The 20,437-nt window shown below is 54.4% G+C and overlaps 2 protein-coding genes across 3 annotated transcripts; one reads left to right on the top strand and one right to left on the bottom strand.

Annotated features, from left to right (window-relative positions):
* The first annotated feature begins 17 nt into the window (after positions 1-17).
* Positions 18-9,529, top strand: RAB25 (RAB25, member RAS oncogene family). Of its 2 annotated transcripts, none has more exons than XM_059675104.1 (5): positions 18-305; positions 3,380-3,554; positions 4,758-4,951; positions 8,711-8,791; positions 9,186-9,529. In XM_059675104.1, the coding sequence occupies exons 1-5, from the start codon at positions 263-265 to the stop codon at positions 9,311-9,313; spliced, it is 621 nt and encodes a 206-aa protein (XP_059531087.1). In that variant the 5' UTR covers positions 18-262; the 3' UTR covers positions 9,314-9,529. The 2 variants fall into 2 exon arrangements, with proteins under 2 accessions (XP_059531087.1, XP_059531086.1); XM_059675103.1 differs by having other exon boundaries at positions 24-305; positions 3,380-3,575.
* An 847-nt stretch (positions 9,530-10,376) lies between these two features.
* MEX3A (mex-3 RNA binding family member A) lies at positions 10,377-20,226 on the bottom strand. Its single transcript, XM_059675102.1, has 2 exons — positions 19,284-20,226; positions 10,377-15,724 (listed from the first exon to the last, which is right to left on the bottom strand). Exons 1-2 carry the CDS (start codon positions 19,735-19,737, stop codon positions 14,625-14,627), a joined length of 1,554 nt encoding a protein of 517 aa, XP_059531085.1. The 5' UTR covers positions 19,738-20,226; the 3' UTR covers positions 10,377-14,624.
* Between the last annotated feature and the right edge of the window lie 211 nt (positions 20,227-20,437).

Here is a 20,437-nt window from a genome sequence, read left to right as displayed (position 1 = left end):
CCACCCACCTGGGCCCCAGGTCTCCAGCCGGCCTGCTCTTCCTGTTCCGTCCTCAGCTTCCTTGCAGCACCTCCACCTGCCAGAGGTGAGCCTGCCCGGGCCTTGCCCCCCAATCCCTCTGGTTGCAGAAGTTCCTTTACCTCCAATGAGAGAAGGGGTAGATCCAGGTCTCTTAAGAGCTGAGGGTTGAGGGCATTGAGGCAACGCATAGACCCGGCACCTCTGCCCCTGAGGACACCTGCACCCTCCATGCGGAGCCAAGATGGGGAACGGAACCGAGGAAGATTATAACTTTGTCTTTAAGGGTAAGTTGGGGTTCCTAAAGAAAGAGGGAGCCTGGGAGAGACCCAGAAGGAGACCCACAGAGGCAGTCCCTCCTGTTAGTTTGTTGCTGTTGTTTTTTTAATCTCTTACCAGGACACTCCAGGGCTCGTCATTCCTTTGTATAAGAAAGAAAGCTGCAAGCATGGGGGAGGGTCTGGTTACTGTAGCAAAAGTCTTAGGGCTGCCAGAATGCTCTGCGGTTGTAAATAATGAATGGTGCTGCCCTCTCTCTCTAATAGTGCCTAGTGAGGCTCCTCTGCCCCATTCCTGATGGAAGGCCAAGTTCCCAGGAATAGTCACCTGCTGCAGCATGAGAGATAGAGGTCAGACGTCTAAGAGGACTTCCCTCATGGAGGGAGGGAGAAACAGGCCGACCTAAGAGGGAAAAGTCATCGTTCTGGGCAGATGTACAGAGAAGGAGAGAGGACAGGTTTCTCCGGCCTTGGGGCTGGGTGAAGATACAGGGGAGATGTGGTGAACTGGGAGCAGGGTCTAATAGGGCTCAGAGGACTCCTAGGGCCGTAGCCTTCTGTGTGTCACCTGACAGGCAGACCCCCGGGCCCAAATACCAGGCACCGGGTTCAGCTGGGCTGTCCCTGGAAGAGTGCAGTTTCTTTCCTGTTCTTTATTCTAAACTCCTGTGTTTGGCCCCCTTATTGCTCCCCAGCCCCCACATCCCCTTCAGAGCAGGGTGGACTGGCAGAGCTATGATTCCCTGTCCAGCCACCCCACCCCACGGCCTCTCCCAGCCGCAGCCCCACCCTCACTTGGGACACAGGCGAACCCGAACCCGTACTCCCAACTGCTCCTTTAGCATCTGCCTCTGATCATCTTTCCCCGGAAGAGGAGACTGGGCAAGAGCTAGCAAGAGTTTGGGGCACTGATACTAGTCACTACCTACCATTTATTTAGCCCTTCCTATGTGCCAGCCACTAGCTTATTAATCACCAGAACAGCCCCCCAACGTTCTCTGATTTTGAAAGCATAATGGTCAGCGGAGCATAACGGTCAGGCGCCAGACAGAGAGTTCAAATCTCAGCCCTGCCGCTCACGACTTACTGAGGTTGGGGTCTCCAGAAGCGGCCACTAAGAAGTTTGCCCTGAAAGATGTTCATTGGGTATCAACACCATTGAAAGGAAGGGGGAGGAAAGAGGACGGGGAGAGAGAGAAGTTAAAAGGCAAGGCAGGATCGCCAAGCCTCGGCCTCGGGGAGCGCCGTGATACCCTGGCCTTGTTGGGGCACTGGATGCAGACGGCCCAGGAGAGGCACGGCCAGGCGAGGCTGCTCTCTGTGCCAGAGGCAGATGCCAAAGGAGCAGGCAGCTGGGGGCTGTCCGCTGACTGCACTGCCTGCAGCTGGGCTCAGTGCTTGCTGGAGGGCACATCTGGCCGGCACATCTGGCCAGCACACCTGTGTTTACCACACTGGCTGTGTTGTCTTGTTCAAGCTGTTTACCCCCAAGTGCCTCCTTCATCTGTAAAAAGGCGGTGATCCTAGTTGTGGTCCTGGCTTCATGGCACTGTCGTGAGGGCGAGATGAGTTAATACATGGAAAGGCGCTAGGACAGTGCCTGGCACTGAGTAGGAGTGGGCACTCCCTAAACTTTAACAGACGAGAACCAAGTAGCTTACAAAAGTCACAAAGTGCCCTGGCTGGTTTGGCTCAGTGGATAGAGTGTCGTCCCGTGGACTGAAGGGCCCTAGGTTCCATTCCAGTCAAGGGCACGTACCTTGATAGCAAGCTCGATCCCCAGCCCTGGTCAGGGCACATGTAGGAGGCAACCAATTAATATGTCTCTCTCACATTGATATTTCTCTCTCTCTCTCCCCCTCCCTTCCACTAAGAATCAATGGAAATGTATCCTTGCGTGAGGATTAACAAACGAAAGGTCACAAAGTCAGCACAAACCCCAGTCCCCCGACTCCAAAGCCCTTGCCCTAAGCACCTTTGGAGCCTAAGGATCGGGCTAGGCACCCACCCACTGGGAGGGATGAGTGTGGACTGGGTCCCCCATAGGGGAGAGACAGGAACACACACACACACACACACACATCCTCTTACCATGCTTTTCTAGAACCATCTGGGGGACTTCCTCTCACTCTGTGTGCTTAGCTCAGTGCCTGTGCAATTTGTGAGCCTTGTTCGCATCAGCCCTGGTGGGTGAGGCCGGGCCCTGGACCCTGCCCTCCAGCTCAAAGGCTCTTCAGGGCCCTCCTGGTGGATGCCTGACCCTAAAAGTCTGAAGGGAAAAATGCTGGCCCACCAACAACAGTCATGAGAGTAACAGTTTGCACACTCACTAGACCTTGGGCAATATCTCATTTATTTCTTACAGTAACCCATTAGATAGGTACTATTGTTATTCCTATTTTTCGTGTGAAAAAGGTCAGAGAAGTTAGTAACTTGCTGAAGGACACACACAGGGGGTCTAACATGTAGCCCCATTCAAGACTGACCCTCCTTGGGAACAACTGGATCCTAACTTTTTACACACACACACACACACACACACACACACACACACACACACCTCCATACCTCCCTGCTGGCCCAGACGTGCTGTCGGCTGAACTTTCTCCTCACCCACACGTCTAGCCCCACCTATGCTTCCCGCACAAGCACCCCTCCCACTTGTCCTCCCAGCTCAGTGCTCACATTCCCTACTCCAGGGATGTGCACCCTCCCAGACTCTACCATCCCTGTCCACATTCACACCCCTGCTGCCCTCTCCCCACAGACCCTGAACCCCAACACCCACCACAGCCGCACCACCATCGGGGTTGAGTTCTCCGCCCACAGACGCCACCCATCACCAGAGCCGCAGGCTTGTCTCGTCAGACCACGCCTGGGACCATGAGAGCCCCTTAGCCGAGTCCCGTTTTTGGCCCTTCTGCCCCGGATACGCAGCATGGGAAGGCGTAGGCCCCCGTCTCTGCCAGGAGCCCCTGCTCCCTCCCAGTTTTCTGAGAGCAGCTCCCCTGTGCTGATGAGCAGACCCTCCAGGCTCAGTAGGCTTGGGGCTCGGCCCAGCTCACCCCTTGTTTCTCCTTCAGTGGTGCTGATCGGTGAGTCAGGAGTGGGGAAGACCAACCTGCTGTCCCGATTCACTCGCAATGAATTCAGCCACGATAGCCGCACCACCATCGGGGTTGAGTTCTCCACCCGCACTGTCATGCTGGGCACTGCTGCTGTCAAGGCTCAGATTTGGGACACGGCCGGCCTGGAGCGGTACAGAGCCATCACCTCAGCGTGAGCCCGGGCTGGGGGATTGCCGGGGTGTGAGGGTGCGGGGGTCAGGGAACACCTCTGGAGGAGAGATGGATGGGGAGGAGGCAAGGACCCTCAGCAGTGTACTTCCTGGTGGGGTCACCGGATGCGTGGAGACACGTGCTATGAGCCATACACAGTCGGAGACGGGATATAGTGACACTTTCTACTAGGACTAAAACAGGAGTCACTGCCCCCATTTTCTAAGTAAACCTTTGCTGTGTGCTCAGGAAGGCATTTTAGTCAATCCCTAAGGTACCATAGGAGTAAGGCGCTCTCCTAACCCCTGTTTAATTACAAGCTTGAAGCTCAAGGAAGTGAAATCAAGGCAGAGCTGAGATGGGGCCAGGCTCTAGGGAGTGAGGGCTCCCCTCACTTCTGCACAGTGCTCTGCACTTGGCACCCTTTAACATCCAACCCCAAAGGTGAAGGGCTGGACCCCTTGACTGCATTTTACAGACTCAGGATGCCACACACACAGCGTTCCCAGTCAGTGTCGGCCGGATATGAGAAAGGTGGTCCGTGGAGGTGTGGTGGGGGCAGTCCCTGCCAGGGGCAGGAAGCTGGAGTCAGGCTGTGGTTACACACATCACTCTTGGACTGGTCACCTGACCTCGTGTAAGCCTCAGTTACATATCACCAGTCCGCAGAAGCTCCAGGAGCGAGCCTCAGTGCCTGCAAGGATGCATCCGCTGCTCAGCGTAGGGACTGCTGCATGGGGTGGGCCTGGAGCTGGTCCTAGGAAGATGGCCATGAGAGAGAAGAGGGTGCTGAGGGCCAAGGAGCCAGGTGAGGGAGATCTTGGAGGTGGGGCATCCAGGAGACACACTTGACCAGGGCCTGGGGATGCCCTGGCGGATAGCAGGGGCTAAAATCAGAACCAAGGACCTGGGGAAGCAGAGGGGCCGTGGGGGAAGGAGGGAGCCAGTGGTTGCAGAGCAGGGAGGGAGTCTTCAGAGCCTCCGCGACCGGCATTCCTGAAGGCTGTCCCTGTCGGCAGCAGGGCCTCGGCTGCCCGGTTTGGGTTTGCGTCCCTATACTCCAGGTCTCCCGTGTCCCCATCTCCAGGACTCAACTCTGGCTTTTTGGCTGGGGGCTTTGCTCCGAGGCTGGGCCCAACCACCTTGACCCTGCCTCTCTGTCCACCCCTCCCACCCCACCCAGGTACTACCGTGGTGCGGTGGGGGCCCTGCTGGTGTTCGATCTGACCAAGCACCACACCTACGCCGTGGTGGAGCGCTGGCTGAAGGAGCTCTACGACCATGCGGAGGCCACCATCGTCGTCATGCTCGTGGGCAACAAGAGTGACCTCACCCAGGCCCGGGAGGTGCCGAGTGACGAGGCCCGCATGTTTGCCGGTGAGAGCCTGCCAAGGCCCGGGCCGACCTCTCCACCCGCCCACCCTGGTCCCCCCCAGGGCCTCCCACCTTCACCCCCTCTTCCTCAGGGTCAGCCCTTCCCCTCTGTGACCCTGTTTCTCCTGATGTCCCACCTCTTGCCCTGAGGTTGTCTTTATGGGTAATTATTTCTAGTTGATTTTATTTATTAAATATATTTTTATTGATTTCAGAGAGGAAGGGAGAAAAAGAGAGAGAGAGAGAGAAACATCAATGATGAGAGAGAATCATTGATCAGCTGCCTCCTGCACGCCGCCCCACGCTGGGGATCGAGCCTGCAACCGGGGCATGTGCCCTGACCGGTAACGAAACCGTGACCTCCTGGTTCATAGGTTGACCCTCAACCACTGAGCCGCTGGCCGGGCTGTCGTTGATTTTAAGACAGCCCCACCTTGCAGCGCTCAAAGATCCTAAGTGTGGCAGCTGGGCTCCCCTTGACTATCTCCAGTCACACTTTCCCGAGGCGTCCTCCGGGGTTTCAAGACAACAAGATGCAGGGGTTAAGTGTGTAGGCTCAGGACTCCCACAGCCCAGCCTGATGTCTCTGGGCCAGTTACGCTATGTGGGACGCTGAGCGAGTCCTTTCACGTTCTCTCTGTGTTCCTGGGCCTCAGCTCCCTCCTCTGTAGATGGAATGGGATCCAAGGAGGAGCCAAGATGGCTGTGTAGGTAAACACAGTACTTGCCTCCTTCCACAACCACATCAGAATTACAACTAAAATACAGATCAGCCGTCATTCGGAACCGCCTGGAAGCTGGCTGAATGGAAGCTGGCTGAATGGAAGCTCTACGGCTAGAGAATTAAAGAAGAAAGCACATTGAGACTGGTAGCAGGGGTGGAGGCGCTAAAAGGGCTTGTCCGACAGCCCAGGATTCCTTTGTCAGGAAGAGAAGCCCCTGTAAGTTTGGGCTGTAAAAACCAGCGGGGATTGTGGCCGAGTGACAGGGAGGCAGCCGGAGACCCAGGCAGTTCAGCGAGAAAGGGGGTCTGAGGTATGGAAGACACTCTGAGCTCGGGATGAGGTCATGCACGTTGAGGGTCACTGCAGGATAAGATGAGCAGATGCTTAGTAAATAGAAGTTTGTTCTGCCCTCGAGAGAGGTCAAGAGAGGTTATCTTTGGTGTCTCTTAGTGTGGGCAGGGCCCCTAATTCAGGTACCACAGAGGCATGTCTTGGGGTGACTCGTTCTGAATCCCCACAAGATTCTGAAACCGAGATTATGGTCATTGAGATGGAGACTCTGCCACCACAGAGCCATGTCGGTTTGGACATTACCCCTCTGGTTTTAGTTGTTTCTTTATAATCCAAAGGATAAAACCAGATGACCTCGCCCTATCCGGTTTGGCTCAGTTGATAGAACATCGGTCTGCGGACTGAAAGGTCCCGGGTTCAATTCCAGTCAAGGGCATGTACCTTGGTTGCGGGCACATCCCCAGTAGGAGGTGTGCAGGGGGCAGCTGGTCGATGTTTCTCTCTCATCGATGTTTCTGGCTCTCTATCCCTCTCCCTCCCTCTCTGTAAAAAATCAATAAAATATATTTTAAAAAAAACAAACCCAGATGACCTCTAAGGAACTTACCTTAGGATCTATGATTTCTCCTGGAATACTGAGATGGTTTACTTTCTTGAAATGTGTCCTTGAGCTGTCATTCATGGGTGACATGTTAATCCCTTGCTGGAAACGGAATACATCACACTGCTATTACAGTGGAACCTCGTTTCTTGAATGTCTCCCATCTTGAACAATTCGCTTTTCAACCTGACAACCCTTTCATGCTGATACCTGTATGATCAGTCACACATTTCCCAGGTGTCAGAGAGAATGCATGAATATGAGTCTGTTTACCATTGTTAAAATCTCAGGATAGTGTGCTATGAATATTTTTGTGGGTTTTTTTTTTTTTTTGCTGCTTTTAATTATTGTTAAATTTTCATTTTTTTACTGTACATTTCCTTTCCTTTTTATTAAATGTTCATTTACATTTCATGTCCTTTTTGTTTTTAAAGTGTTTATTTATAGATTAAACAGTACAATAGACATGTCCTGTATATAAAAAAGACTAAATCAGGGAACCATTTGGGAGTCTGAAGCGGATTAATTCAATTTACATTATTTCTAATGGGAAAGAATGATTCAATTTTCAAACAGCCTTCCAGAATGAATTAAGTTCAAGAAACGAGGTTCTACTGTATGTTCTTTAAGGTGGGGTTATTAAAATTAGCCAGAATGTTAGGCCCAATCTAAGCACAGACACAGAAGTTACATGACTGAGATTGGTAAACAAAAAATTCCTGCAAAAAAAAAAAAAATCCTGTAAAGGAAACACATTTTTGCTTCTATTAATCTCCCCCTCTTCCCTCTCTTGCTCCATGACCTTATTTCATCACTTACTTCCTCTGCTAGAGTCTTCAAATTCTCCCTCAGATAGGATGTGTCTTAACCCACAAATATGAGCATTTTGTATTCTTGTAATATTTTCTCCTATCATCTTGAAATAGAAGTCTGAACCTACTGCTTTCACTCCTCAGTCCGATGCAACTTTAATTTGTACCACTCAGCCCTAGCTGGTTTTGCTCAGTGGATAGAGTGTCGGCCTGCAAACTGAAGGGTCCCAGGTTTGATTCCAGTCAAGGGCACATGCCCAGGTTGCGGGTGCGATCCCAAGTAGGGGGCATGCAGGAGGCAGCCAATCAATGATTCTCATCATTGATGTTTCTTTTGATTGATTTTTAAAAAAATGTATTTTTATTGATTTCAGAGAGGAAGGAAGAGGGAGAGAGAGATCGAAACATCAATGATAAGAGAGAAGCATTGATCAGCTGCCTCCTGCACGCCCCCCACTGGGGACCAAGCTCGAAACCCGGGCATGTGCCCTTGGCCAGAATTGAACCTGGGACCCCTCAGTCCACAGGCTGATTCTCTAAATACTGAGCCAAACCAGCCAGGGCTCATCATTGATATTTCTATCTCTCCCTCTCCTTTCCTCTCTGAAATCAATAAAAATAAATTTTAAAAAATCCTATATAATAAAAGGCTAATATGCAAATTATCCCCTCCACTGGGAGTTCAACCAGGGGGCGGGGCCAGCCAGCCAACCGCCCTCGGCCCTTCCCCCTGGCTGGCCCAGCCCGATTTGCCCTGATCAGGGCAGGCCAGGGCAGGCGGCCAGGCCCCACCTGTGCACAAATTCGTGCACCAGGCTTCTACTAAATGAATAAAAGAATTACTGTTTGGCCTTTAAAAAAAAATTTATACCACTCTACTGAAATGTTTCTTATAAAAATTGTGAATGACTACATATCTGCCAAAAAAAAAAAAAAATGGAGGGGGGATGGTATTCAAACCTACTTCATAGGTTGTTTTAAGAATTAAATGAGCTGCCTGGTTGGTGTGCCTCAGTGGTTGAGTGTCAATCGATGAACCAGGAGGTTACGATTAGATTCTGGGTCAGGCACGTGCCCGGGTTGCAGGCTTGATCCCCAGTAGGGGGTGTGCAGGAGGCAGCCAATCAATGATTCTCTCTCATCATTGATGTTTCTCTCCCTCTCTCCCTCTCCCTTCCTCTCTCTGAAATCAATAAAAACATATTTTAAAAAAAAATTAAATGAGCTACACATGCCAAGGGTTTAGCACATAGTAAGCTATATAATAAGTAAATAAATATTGTTACTATTGCTTTTGACCCCACAATTAATGGTGTGTTTCCTTTCCTGTCAGAAAACAATGGGCTGCTATTCCTGGAGACCTCAGCCCTGGATTCCACCAACGTGGAGCTGGCCTTTGAAACTGTCCTTAAAGGTTAGAGCCCCTGCCTCTATTTGGCACCCCATTCCAACCCCAGGCTTGCATGGGCAGTGGTAGGAATGCAGACACCCAGCCCTCTCCACCCCAGCTGGTTCCTCAGCACCTCGGTGGGTCCCCAGCCTCCTCAGAGCCTCCCACCACCCCCTCAGACATTCCCTAGTGCTGCCCCACCCTCACTGAGCCTGGAGCTTAGGGAAGGAACCAGAAGGCCACACTTCTCAGGCAGCGGAGCCTTGGTCCTTCCTCACCCAGGTAAGTAGAAGGGACAGGAAATCCACTTCCTTTCAGCAGAACCTCCTTTAAGTGCGACACCCCTCAGAAAGGGGCATGTGGTGTGAGCACAGGGAGTGTGGGCTTCTGAACTGACCACTCCCCTCTCCCCTCTCAGAGATTTTCGCAAAAGTGTCCAAGCAGAGGCAGAACAGCACTCGGACCAATGCCATCACGCTGGGCAGTACCCAGGCTGGGCAGGCGCCTGGCCCTGGTGAGAAGAGGGCCTGTTGCATCAGCCTCTGACCTTGGCTAGCACCAGCCCTGCCCTCACCAGCTTCCCAGTGAGGGTGCTGCCCAGCCCCACGCTCCAGGAACGTTCCCTGCCCTGTGGCTCCAGATGTCAGTGGTGTGTTCCCTGTTCACAGCCCCGCTGAGCTCTAAGGTCTTCATGCCCCCCACCCCCGTATTATCTGCTAACCTCACAGACGAGAGCTCTCCAATAAAACTGTTTTATATCCATGCCTGGCCATCCTGCTGCCTCCCGTCTGTGCCTCCCCTGCAACTCGCTCCTCTTCTGAGTCCCTGTTCCCCTTCCCTTCCCCTCGCTCCATCCTCCCCGCTGCCCCCCAGGGCCAGCTGCCTCTGAAGTCCTGTGGTCTGGGGACCGTGCCAAGGGGGTGAGAGGTGCCCGCCCTTCCCCCTGCTAACCCCCAGAGTAGGAGGGGGAGGGAGGACAGCATGGTGGAGAGGGGGTATCTGGAAGGCAAGACAAAGGAGACCATCGGAGGGGACCATCTGGTACCCAGGGCCCTGGTGCCAAGAACTGAGGTCACTCCAATGCCAGGGGTGAACGGAGGCAGGGGAGATGGTAGAGAGGAGGGGGAGTCGAGACCAGCCTGTTCTGTGTGCTGGGGAAAGGGCTTTAAGACTGGGAGGTGGAAGGTCTGTCTCCATCTGGTTTTCTATCTGACCCCAAAGAAGAAGGGTTGGGGTATAGGGACAGATTGCATCTGGTGGGGAGGGCGTGTCTCAACTCTCTGCCCTTTCTCCATCAGCCCAGGAAGGCGGTCTCTAGTCTTCCCCTGTTCTGCAGGGCAGAGTGGAAGGAGGTCTGACGGCACCCCCAAGGAATAGAAGGGGTAAAATGGGTAGAAAAGGGGATTGAGCATTTGGAGACTGGAGTTGGGAGCTGTGGAGAGCAGACAGGAGCCACCCACCTCCCAAAGGTGAGTAGGGAGGGGCGCCCAGAATTACACTAGAGAGAACTCCCAGCTACAATCACAGTGGTCCCTCGCACACCCCCCCCGGCCCCCACCCTCCCCCCCCAGGTGGTTCAGATCCACACGCAGAGAAAGAAGCCAGAGCCTTAAGTAATAATACTTTTAATAAAATTAACTTCTTAATAGCACATTTAATACATTAACCCTCCCCCTTCTTGGTTTCTCTGCATTTTGTGCAACATCACTTTGACTCAATTATTCATGGGTCCGTTTCGTTTCCCGCCTTTTATTTTGCTTTTGAACTATTTTCCTTGGTGGATTTGTATGCGTCCTCACTAGATGCCTCAAATTAAGTCTGACCACAATCCTACTCTACTTTCTACAGTGGAGAGACCATCCCCCCTGCCCCAGGGCTGTCTCCACCTACCCACCCTACCCTACCCGCACCCTTGAGTGGAGAAAGGGAAGCCTTCCCCACCCCAGACACTACCTTCCCAGACTATGGGGGTTTCTAGGACAAAAAGAGCAGGGGGTAATCTGTCCCTAGGTGGGGGCGCGAAGAATAAATTGGGAAGAGGGAGATGTGTTTGGGGTTTAGGGCCAGGAGGGGCCTGACAGAGTCATTGGTGTCATGGAGCAGGCTCTTCTTGCCAAAAGAGCCAAGGAACCTCCACCGCCCCCCCCTGGAGAGCCTGGAGGAAGGGGCCTGACCTGACTGCAAGCGGGGGTGGGTAGAAGGCAAGTGCTTAAAAAATTGATTTCTCGCCTGCAACAGCCAAGCTCCCCAATTTTCAGTGGGGAGCAATGTGCCCTCACAATGGCCAGAGCACGACGGATGATCCCTACCTGAACTCTGACAGCTGGAGGTGGATGGAGCAGAGGACTAGGGTCACCCAGGGTCTCTGCTTCCCACCCCCTGCCTCTGTGCGCTTGGGAGCCCCTTTTCCCAGTGGGTGGAGAGTCCTTGGAAATGAACTTCTAGGAGACAGTAAAGCATGTTGCAAACCTGTAAAGCACAGTGCAGCTTTAAAGGAGAACGGGTGAGACCGACTCCTCTGCGGCCAAAAGCCAAGTGGAAGATGGGGGAGGGGCAGGGATGGGGCAGGGACCCTGTCTCCCGCAGCTGAGACGTGTGTGTACGCATGTGTGTGCAATGACCTACCAGGCTCTTGAATCAGTCTGTACCACTGGCGGTTACACGTCAAGGACTTCCTCAGTTAGGCGTAGGGACCTCACTGAGAGCCCCAGGGATGGACATAATCACTTTGGAGTAAGGGCTGCCCCACAGAGACAAAGGAGGGGCCCGGATGGTAGGCCCCCAAGTGCTGGGATGCAGAGCGAGGGTGCAGGCTCACCCGCCTCTGCTGCCCCCACCTGGTTGAAATGATCAGTGTCCATCCGTTTCAAGGCCGGGGGAACTGAGCCCCTCACCCAGTTGTCCTACAAGTTAAAAATCCAAGGATTCTCAGAATCAACCCCAGCAGACTAGAAGCTCCCAACCTTCACTAGCCATTTGCTTCCACCCTGTTATCTGAAGATGGGTGACTCAGCCACTTCCCTCCTCTATTTTCCTTTTGTTACGACTTTTATACATTCTACTGGACCCAGGGGCCCGCAATGCTACTAAACTTTTAAGCTATCTGAATAGTCTACTAAGTAACTAGTAATTCTCTTTCTCTCTAGGATTATATGAAATAAATTTGAATTATTATTAATAATTATTATTTTGTAGTATTTTCTTTTAAACCCCTCAGTTTCTTCTCTCTCATTTTTGGTTAAAAACAAAAACTATTTCTCTTAAATCTCACACCTCTCTGAGGGTCCCGGGGCCCTGCTAGGCCTCTATTCTGGACTTCCCCTCCTCACTTGCCCCTGAGACAGGGGCAGGGGCAGGGGAGCACCCAGGATCCTCAATCCTCCAGCCCCTTCCTTTCTTGTTAATTCCTTTCTTTGTTTGGCTCTGCCAGCTCCCCGGAGGGGGAGGGGGAGAGGAGAAGGGAGCCCATGGAATGAAATCCAATCCACTTGCAGGGCCCCAGCGGGACCAGGTTCCCTTAGCCGCCATCCATCCCAGGATGCTCCTCCTCCCCCAAAGCAAGTGACATTCCTCCCCAAAAGAAAAGTGGGGGAAAAAGGAACGTAAACCTGAACATATATTAAAAACACTTTTTTTTAAGATTTAACTCTGAATACAAATGTATTTTTTCTTCTCTCCCTACATATATTCTAAACCTTCTAAAGTTTTTTTTATTTTTTAAGGATCACTTTATCATAAAATAAAATATCCTTTTCATATAATAAATTACCTAATAAAAAGTCTTTTTTTTTTTCATATTAGCCCAGGTTCTTTGCTACATTTATACGGTAATAAACGCCTTTATTAAAATAGAATATTAAATTATAAAGAACTGCTTTTTTTTTTTTTTGCTATTTTTGTTTTCTCTGTTGGTCGCCTATCTCGCTCCCTCTCACGCTCTCTTTCTCACCTCTATTTTGTCTCTCACTATGTGTGTTCTGCGTTTGTTTCTAGGTTTGGCTCAATTAGTAAGGGTGGGATTGAATCTTCCGAGCCCCCTAATGTAACAGTCTTCTGCCTTTGTGGGTAAGGAGTGGAGAGGGGGAGGGGAGTCCACAGACAGACATCCCTTCTCTGCCCCAGCCCCCCACCTCCCCTGGGCAACCCATTTGGTTTGGTTTCTATTGTACAGACATCTCAGGATGGCTCACATTGGCTGGAAGGAGGGAAGTTGTCACAGGCCAGTGTTCCTGGCTGTGACCTCCTTCCTCTCCCCTCCCTGGCTGGTGGTGGAAGGGAAGGCTGTGGAGAGTTAATTCACAACAGGAGGAAGGAGGGGAGGAAATCCCCTCTGTACCCCCATTCCTGCACCCTCTCTCCGTCCAGGAATGGGACTCCAGAGCTTACGTGCTCAGAGATCACTTACAATAGTCCCACCTCACTATATACAAGAATTTCCTGGGACCCCCCCCCCAGGGACTCCAATCCCCCATCCTCTCCTGGCCCGCCAGCGGAACTAGGAGGGTGAGAGGCTGGTGGCAGCCCCAAGGGAGCAGTAGGGAAGCAGCGAAGGGGGTGTAAGGCCTGTAACATGATTCAGAACAGCCGCACCCCAATCCTGCTTAGCCCTGGAACTGACCCCTCTCCGAAGACCTGACCTCTCCTTCTCAACCACAGTGGGTAGGACAGACACTTCATGATCTGCTCGCTGATAAGGGTTGGTGTGAGGTCGAGAGGGGCGCAGGGAGTGGGGTATTGCTCCTTGAAACAACAGACCCACTCCCTGGCTCTCCTCCTACCACTGCCATGAAATCCAGTCCAAGAACTGCCCCCTAAATGTAATGCCCAAAGAGGGTAAAGGTGGAGGGTTGGCCCTTTATGTACCCCAGTATTAGTCCCCTCCTCAAATTTTCACCGAGAATGGGGATACATTCCATCACGAATTTGAGGTGCGTCTTTGGAGGAGTGGGGAAAGAGGGCCTCTAGATGCCAAAAGAGAAATTAGGGGGGGGGCACCAAAATGTCCTTCCCCCAAGCGGATGGTATCCCCAAAGCTGCGCTAGAAGGGGCAGAAGGGAGGGGGGAGAAGGGAAGAAACAGAAAGACGGGGTGGGAGTAAAGAGAGGAGCTGGGGGGAGAGCAAAGGAGAAAGGAGAACCCAAGGGGAGGAAGAATGGGAGGAGAGAGGAGGGAACAGCTGGAGGGGGCAGCGGGAGCCTCATCCAGATTCTTCTAGCCCAACTTTGTGGAGACAGACAGGTCTGAGCCCTTAATTGATTGGCATGTTTCCCCACCCCCTACAGTCCAGGCAGGCTTCTGAAAGGGCCCCAACCCCCTCCCATCTCGGAAACCTAGGAACAGATTCCCAAACAGGATATGGCAGTGGAGGGTCCAAAGGGTCATGCCAGGAGGTCAGAGGTCAGGACCAGAGGACTTGGGGATGGGAGAGAGCACCTCTATATACAGATGGTAATTCTCCCTCTCCCTTCCCCTCCCCTCCCCTCCATAGAGGAAGGGGTAGTATGACACACTCAGGGGAGGTGGACAAAAGGGGTCAGGATGCCTTAGCTGCCACCGCTGGCAAAACAAAAGTTTCTCTTAGCTGCTTTCAGATTGAAGGGTGTGTTGAGGTATCAGAGTTGTAACTCTAGTAAAATTTCCAACCTGGCCCCCTCCCAACCTTGCAAGGATAGGGTGACCAGAGGGTCTCAAAGTGGCCCACCCTCCAGCCACCTCCCCTCCCCTCCCCGCTCCCCAGCCAGGATCTCTAATCACCTGGCCCCTCGAATTGCTGACTTCCAAAAGGCTCTGGTGGAAACCAGCTCCAGGGGCAGGCCCCTGGGAAGTGGCCCCCAGAGGCGGGGGCAGGGGAGGGGGCTTAGGAGAATATTCTGATGGCTTGCGTGGCTGTGATGTGGCAGACGGGACACTCGGGGTCCGTCCTCTCACAGATGCGTACTGCACACTCCATGCAGAACAGGTTGTGTCCACAGGGCACGAGGGCAGCAGTCACCTCGCTCTCAAAGCACACCATGCAATCCCGCCCGCCCCCGGGACTCCGCAGGCCTCCCCCCCCAAGTTTGGAGAAGCCCTGAAGTGGCTCTCCAGGCGGGCGTCTCGGGAGTCCCGCCAGCTCCGAGGTGGCAGGAGAGCGGTGCACTCCTGGGGGACCAGCGCGCGTCTTGGCAGAAGAGGAGGAGGAGGAGGAGGCAGAGGAGAAGAGCACCGAGGAGGGCGTGGCATTCTCCTGGCCTGCCCAGAGCGGGGGACTGGTCTCCGCCACCCCATAGTACACATCCTGCTTGCCCACACCGTAGCCGGGAAACAGGTACCCGCTGTAGCCAAAGTCCCCGCCCTGCTCACCCAGGCGTGGGGTCTCAAAGCCCGAGTCCACGGCGCACTCGCCGATGCAGCCCAGGCTGTTCTGCCGGAAGGTGGAGAGGGGCTTGCAGGCGGGCGGGTGCACTCGCCAGGCCTCGGAATAGCGGCTGTCCAGCGCAGCGTCGGGGCTCCCTGCCAGGAAGTCATTTTCATTGTTGTACTCGAGGATCTTGCCGGTGCGCACCGCGATGTGCGTCTCGATCTCCTCCCGTGCGCGCTCCACGTTGCCTGGGGCACCCGTAATCTCGAACACCGGGTCGCGGTCTCGGCTCGGCGTGATAATGTACGTGTTGGTCTGCTGCTGGATGCGCTTGATGGTGGCCCCCTTGGGGCCCACCACCAGCCCCACCACGCGGTAGGGCACCCGCACGCGAATGGTCACCTGGCCCGGCAGCGCAGGCGCCACGCCGAAGGCAGCACCCGACTTGTTGCGTGATGCTCGGATCATGGAGAAGTGCTCGGCCGCTGAGATGATTTCCCTTCGGGCTGTGGCCACGTCCTCCCGCCGCCCAGTCACCATGAACACTGGCTCCTCGCCCCGCACCGGGGTCTTGATGTAGGTGTTGGTCTTGGCCCTCAGAGCCTTAATCTTGCAGCCTGGGATAGACAGGGAAGCGGAGAGAGAAAGAAACTCACTGTACAAGATTTGTGCTGGGACCAATAAGGTCCGGACCCTTACTCAGAGGCCCGCCCCCAGGAACCTCTCAATCTACCCTTTGAACCCCGCCCCCCAGACCACCCTGATTTGAACAATCCACTCATCTCAGATCTACTCAACCACATTTTTCAAAATGTAACAACTTTCCCTTGAATTCCATTCAGGACCTCCGAATTCATTTACTCCTGGAAACCCTGAAATAACCCTCCCAGAGAGCGGCTCACCTCAGACCTACATACTAATTCCTCCCCAACCGTGAGCTGTTCTCTCAACTTCTCTACTGATTCCTGGCTCCTCACAAACTTCCAAATCACTTAATCTATCACACTGCCTTTCTATCCCCCCTCCCCCAATCTGTCACGGACTCTGATTTTTCCACAGAACTCCAAATGCGCTCAGTAACCCCACAACCCACTCATCGCTGGGCCTCCACTCATTAAAAGTGTCCTCCAACCTACCCAGGGGCCACCGACCCCCATCTGTTCTGTGATCCCCTCCCCCATGGCATCCACCCATTAGTGTCTCTCAGTGTCTCCAATTCGCAGCAGATTTGCAGCAACTAGTGGAGTATGGGAGGCTGGGAAGGGCCTGAGAATCGGTTTCAAGAGGGACAAGAGGAATATGAAGATAAAGAAAATGTGCAAGGGACAGGACTGAACCCCATAGTCACTCCTGCCACCCTGTCCCCTAAGAGCGGGAGAGCTGAGATGGGCTGGGGGCTGACTAGAGTGAGGGAGGAGGTATTCTGGACCCTTATTTCCACTTTGAAGTAGGAGTGGGTTAAAGCTGGGAGGTTGGGGAGAGAGGCAGGAAAAGAAAGAAGAAATCGGAGACAAAGAGACAAAGAGGGAGAAGGGGAAGGAGAAGAGTGAGCGAGGGTGGACGACAGCACCATCTCTAAAGGTTGCAGACCTCCATGGCTGACCGGCCAAGCCTCTCTCCGCTCCCGAGGTCCCTCTCTCTGCACCCAGCTTCACAGAGACTCACGTCCTTTCTTGAAGCACACAGGCCACATGTGTGAGTTTGCACACATAAGGACCTGAGAGCCGTGAGGTACTATGTGCTTTCTCTAAACGATACTTTCATAACCACTCGTACTCACAGGGACTCCCTGTCTCCACTTCCCTCCATCCCACTCCTCCATCCCTATCACCCCCAGCACACGTACAGCACATTCCTATGCACCCACAACTTTCACCCCATTCACACAGAGATACAGTCACACCCCTCTTCAGGTACAGACTCACATTTCTTTCTCACTCCCCCACCACACTACCTATCCCCAAAACCAACACTAGTCGTTCCAGTTTTCTGGAACTACTGCCCCAACTCTCTGTCCACAGGCCTGAGGAGAGCCTATTATTATTATTATTATTATTATTGTTGTTGTTGTTGTTATTGTTATTAGTCTCCTTCCTCCACTCCATATGGTTCCTTCAACCATAGCAGAGTGGTGTATGGGAGGGTAGAACGGGTTGGGGCAGCTCTCCTTACCTTCAAGAGACCTTAGAAGGGAGAACCTGCCCTCCCTTTTGTCCTCAGACTTCTTGGAAATTGAGAAGTCCTACCTGTTGTCGAGCTCACATCCTTGCTGCTTTAATGCCAGTAAACGACTGTTCGACTGTTCGTAGGAACAGTGGCATTCCCTCTCACACAATGTCTACGCGCATGGTGTCTGCTAGGCACCTGGGTTCTGGCTCTAACTTTTGGGTCCATAAACTTAAGTGAGCTAAATACCTCTGGGGGTTGGGGTGGGGTGAGGAGGACAGGCCAGGGCACGAGTACTTTAAGTACAAAAGCTAGCGGCCCGGAGTGCAGAACTGGTGGTGGAACTGACCCTAGGTTTTTGCAAGCCTAAAGGAACACCTCTGGAAGGGAAGACCCCCTGGACTTCACCGTCCTAGAGGTCAAATATAGGGGCACTGACCCTGTAGCAGGAGAAGGGAGGTTAGACAAGAGGGAGGACTTCCATATACTTAAGGAATGAGGGGGCAGAGAGAAACCCCCCCTACTTTTATGAGAGACAGCTCCATCTGATGCGGAGGCAGAAGAGGAAAAATGACTCCATGAAATTCTGGGGCCTCCCAAGACCACCCTCCCACACAAGAAAGATATTAGTGTCCCCACCCAGTTCCAGGGCCGTGGGTCCCTAGTTTCTGATAAGAGGAAATCCAACTTTTCAAACCAGAAATCTCAAGAGATGGAGTGGGGTGGGTGAGAATGAGGGTTGTGTAGGCCAGTGGCATCTTCCCCTCCTCCATTCTGGATCTCCGAGCAAAATCCCACCAACCCCCAGCACTACAGGGGGATGAGGTGGGATGAGGAGCAGGGCCCCCTGGCTTCGCCTCCCCTCTTCCCCTGCCAGCAGCCGGCCTCCTCCCTCACTCCCCAGCCGGAATGCAGCTCCTCTATTGTTCCCTACTGTGGGACAGCTCCTCCCCTGCTCCTTCCCCACCCCCACCTCACCAGCCCAGCCTTGCAATTTCCAAATCCGACCCCCCAACAACTCCCCTTTGGGAAACTAGGAGAGGGAAGGGTCCCCAAGATTCCGTCTGCTCAATCTGGAGAGTCACCAACACTCCGACCCCCACCCGTCCAGGGATGCTGGCGTGGAGGAGGGTGTGGTATCAGACTGACTACACTGTATTAATTCTACATCCCTCCCCCAACGCACCCAGACACACGCCCTGCACCGAATCCCCAGGTGAAGCTTTCGCACCCCTCCCCCCCAGTATGTCCCCTACCGCCCTGTCCTACTCTGGCACCACCAGAGACCCCTGTCCAGGCCTCTGGCCCCTGGCCTAGGCTAGCCCAGAACAAAAGCCTGAGAGGGAGGAGGAGAGGGCCACACCAGGATGTGGCACTTCCTTGGAGGCGCCCCTTCCCAAACCCCACAGACCGTTCAACTTCGGTGTGTGGGTGACCACAGGCTCCCCTCCTCCCAGGAGCCCCCCTTCCCATCTCTCCCCCCAGGCTGGGACCCTCCCAGGAGCCACACCCCCTTCCATTCCTACACTTAGCCCAACAAAGAGACAGATACTCAGACTGGCTCCCCAGGCCAGGTCTCCCCCAAAGTGTGTAACTCCAGGCAGCTGGGGGTCCCAGGGGTACCCCCTCCCCAGTCCACTAGCAGATACCAGAGCAGTGGCTTCTGAGTAACTCTTTGCACATTCTGCCAGTTTTTCTGGCTTTGAGTGGACACCCCCTCCGGACAGACAGCCTCTCTATGTTGGGAAACCGATCCCCTCCCTTTTCCCTCTCTCTTAAGAGAGGATATTTCTTTGTCTAAGGGCCGGGCCCTGGGGGAGGAAGGGTCTGAAGAACAGTCCGACTGGGGGTACCAGGGAACTTTGTGGCACTAGGAAATCAGGGTTTGAGGAGGGCCCCCCTTTGTGGAGAAGGGACAGAGCCAGAGGTGGACGAGAGAGGAAATGAACTTTCCGCGCTAGGGATGGGGTGCCCCCCCCCTCCAGCTCCGCGATCGGGGCGCCCTCTTACCTTGCCTGCCCACGATCTCGGCCACGTGCTCGGAGGTGGGCACGGGTACACACTCGGTGGTGTTGCTGCTGCCCTTCAGGCGCAGCTCGGCCTCTTTGTAGAGAGCGCAGAGCTTGGCGTCGCTGGCCCCTTTGGGGGCGGTGGGGGGCTGAGGCGTCTGCGCTGCGGGGGCCGCCGTCGGGGCGGCCGGGGGCGCCGCGGGCGGCGGCGGCGGGGCCGGCTGCGGGGGAGCGGCCGGCTGTGCAGGGGCGCCGCCCCCCCCACCTCCCCCGTCCTCGCCCGCCGTGGGGGCGGGGGGCTCCCCCAAACCCAGGAGGCAGAGTTGATCGAGAGCCAGCTGAAGGGCGCGCTCGTCTTCCAGCAGCCCTCGGTCCTTAGCGCTTCCCCCGAAACATCCTAGTTCTCCAAAGCCCCCATTTCTTTCCATTATTCCAGATACCACTAGACTAGGCATGGCGAAACAAAAGCTGGGGGAGAGAGAGCGAGGGAGAGAGAGGTGGTGGAAGGGAAAAGAGGAGAGAGGAGGGGAGGGGAGAGGAGAGGAGGGGGTGCGTGGGGAGGGGGGAACAAAGAACTGGGGAGGGGGAAAGACGGCGAGATAGAAAGATAGACCCTCCCCCTAAGCCCCCCTCCCCAAACACCCTGTAACCCGACTCCCCTCGCCCCAGCCCCCGGGGTGGGGGTGGGGGGAAAGAGAAACAAAACCAAGAAAGCAGATCTCTTCTCCTCTCCGGGGGTGACGGGGGACCGGGGGCTGCGGGATCTCGGCCCCCCCCTCCCTCCTCGGACCCGGAGTCTCTAGACCCCGCCGTCCAGACGCCCCCCTCAGGCGCCCGCACCGAGCCCCAGTCTAGGAGTAGCACTCAGTGGCCCCCAATAGAGAGCAGCCCCATCCAGCGCTCAAACTCTTTTGTTTTAAATGAACTGGATGGAGCAGCATGGAACTGACGGGAGGGGGGCGCGCCGGGGGCGCCGGGGGCATGCCGGGAGTTGTAGTTTCCCACCCTGGGGGGCGCGGGGACGCATTCCTTGACCCGAGGAGGTGCGGGGTGCGCCGTAGGTCTTTACCCGCGGCGCGGAGGCGAAGCTGGGGGTGGGGTGAAAGTCGAGGTCCCTAATTTTCTCGCGGGCGAGGGGAGAGGAGTCGGGGTACA

This window comes from Myotis daubentonii, chromosome 18 (genome assembly GCF_963259705.1).
Source record: "Myotis daubentonii chromosome 18, mMyoDau2.1, whole genome shotgun sequence".
NCBI classification, from domain to species: domain Eukaryota; kingdom Metazoa; phylum Chordata; class Mammalia; order Chiroptera; family Vespertilionidae; genus Myotis; species Myotis daubentonii.
The sequence above is the reverse complement of the archived record's forward strand: the minus strand, read 5'-3'. Positions and strand labels throughout refer to the sequence as shown.

Excerpts from the sequence above, each read along its gene's own strand:
- RAB25 (XM_059675103.1), top strand. The coding sequence starts at position 263 with ATGGGGAACGGAACCGAGGAAGATTATAACTTTGTCTTTAAGG. Across the intron at positions 306-3,379 it reads TTATAACTTTGTCTTTAAGG|TGGTGCTGATCGGTGAGTCA; the intron begins GTAAGTTGGGGT and ends TTTCTCCTTCAG. Across the intron at positions 4,952-8,710 it reads CGAGGCCCGCATGTTTGCCG|AAAACAATGGGCTGCTATTC; the intron begins GTGAGAGCCTGC and ends CTTTCCTGTCAG.
- MEX3A (XM_059675102.1), bottom strand. The coding sequence starts at position 19,737 with ATGCCTAGTCTAGTGGTATCTGGAATAATGGAAAGAAATGGGGGCTTT. Across the intron at positions 15,725-19,283 it reads CGAGATCGTGGGCAGGCAAG|GCTGCAAGATTAAGGCTCTG; the intron begins GTAAGAGGGCGC and ends TGTCTATCCCAG.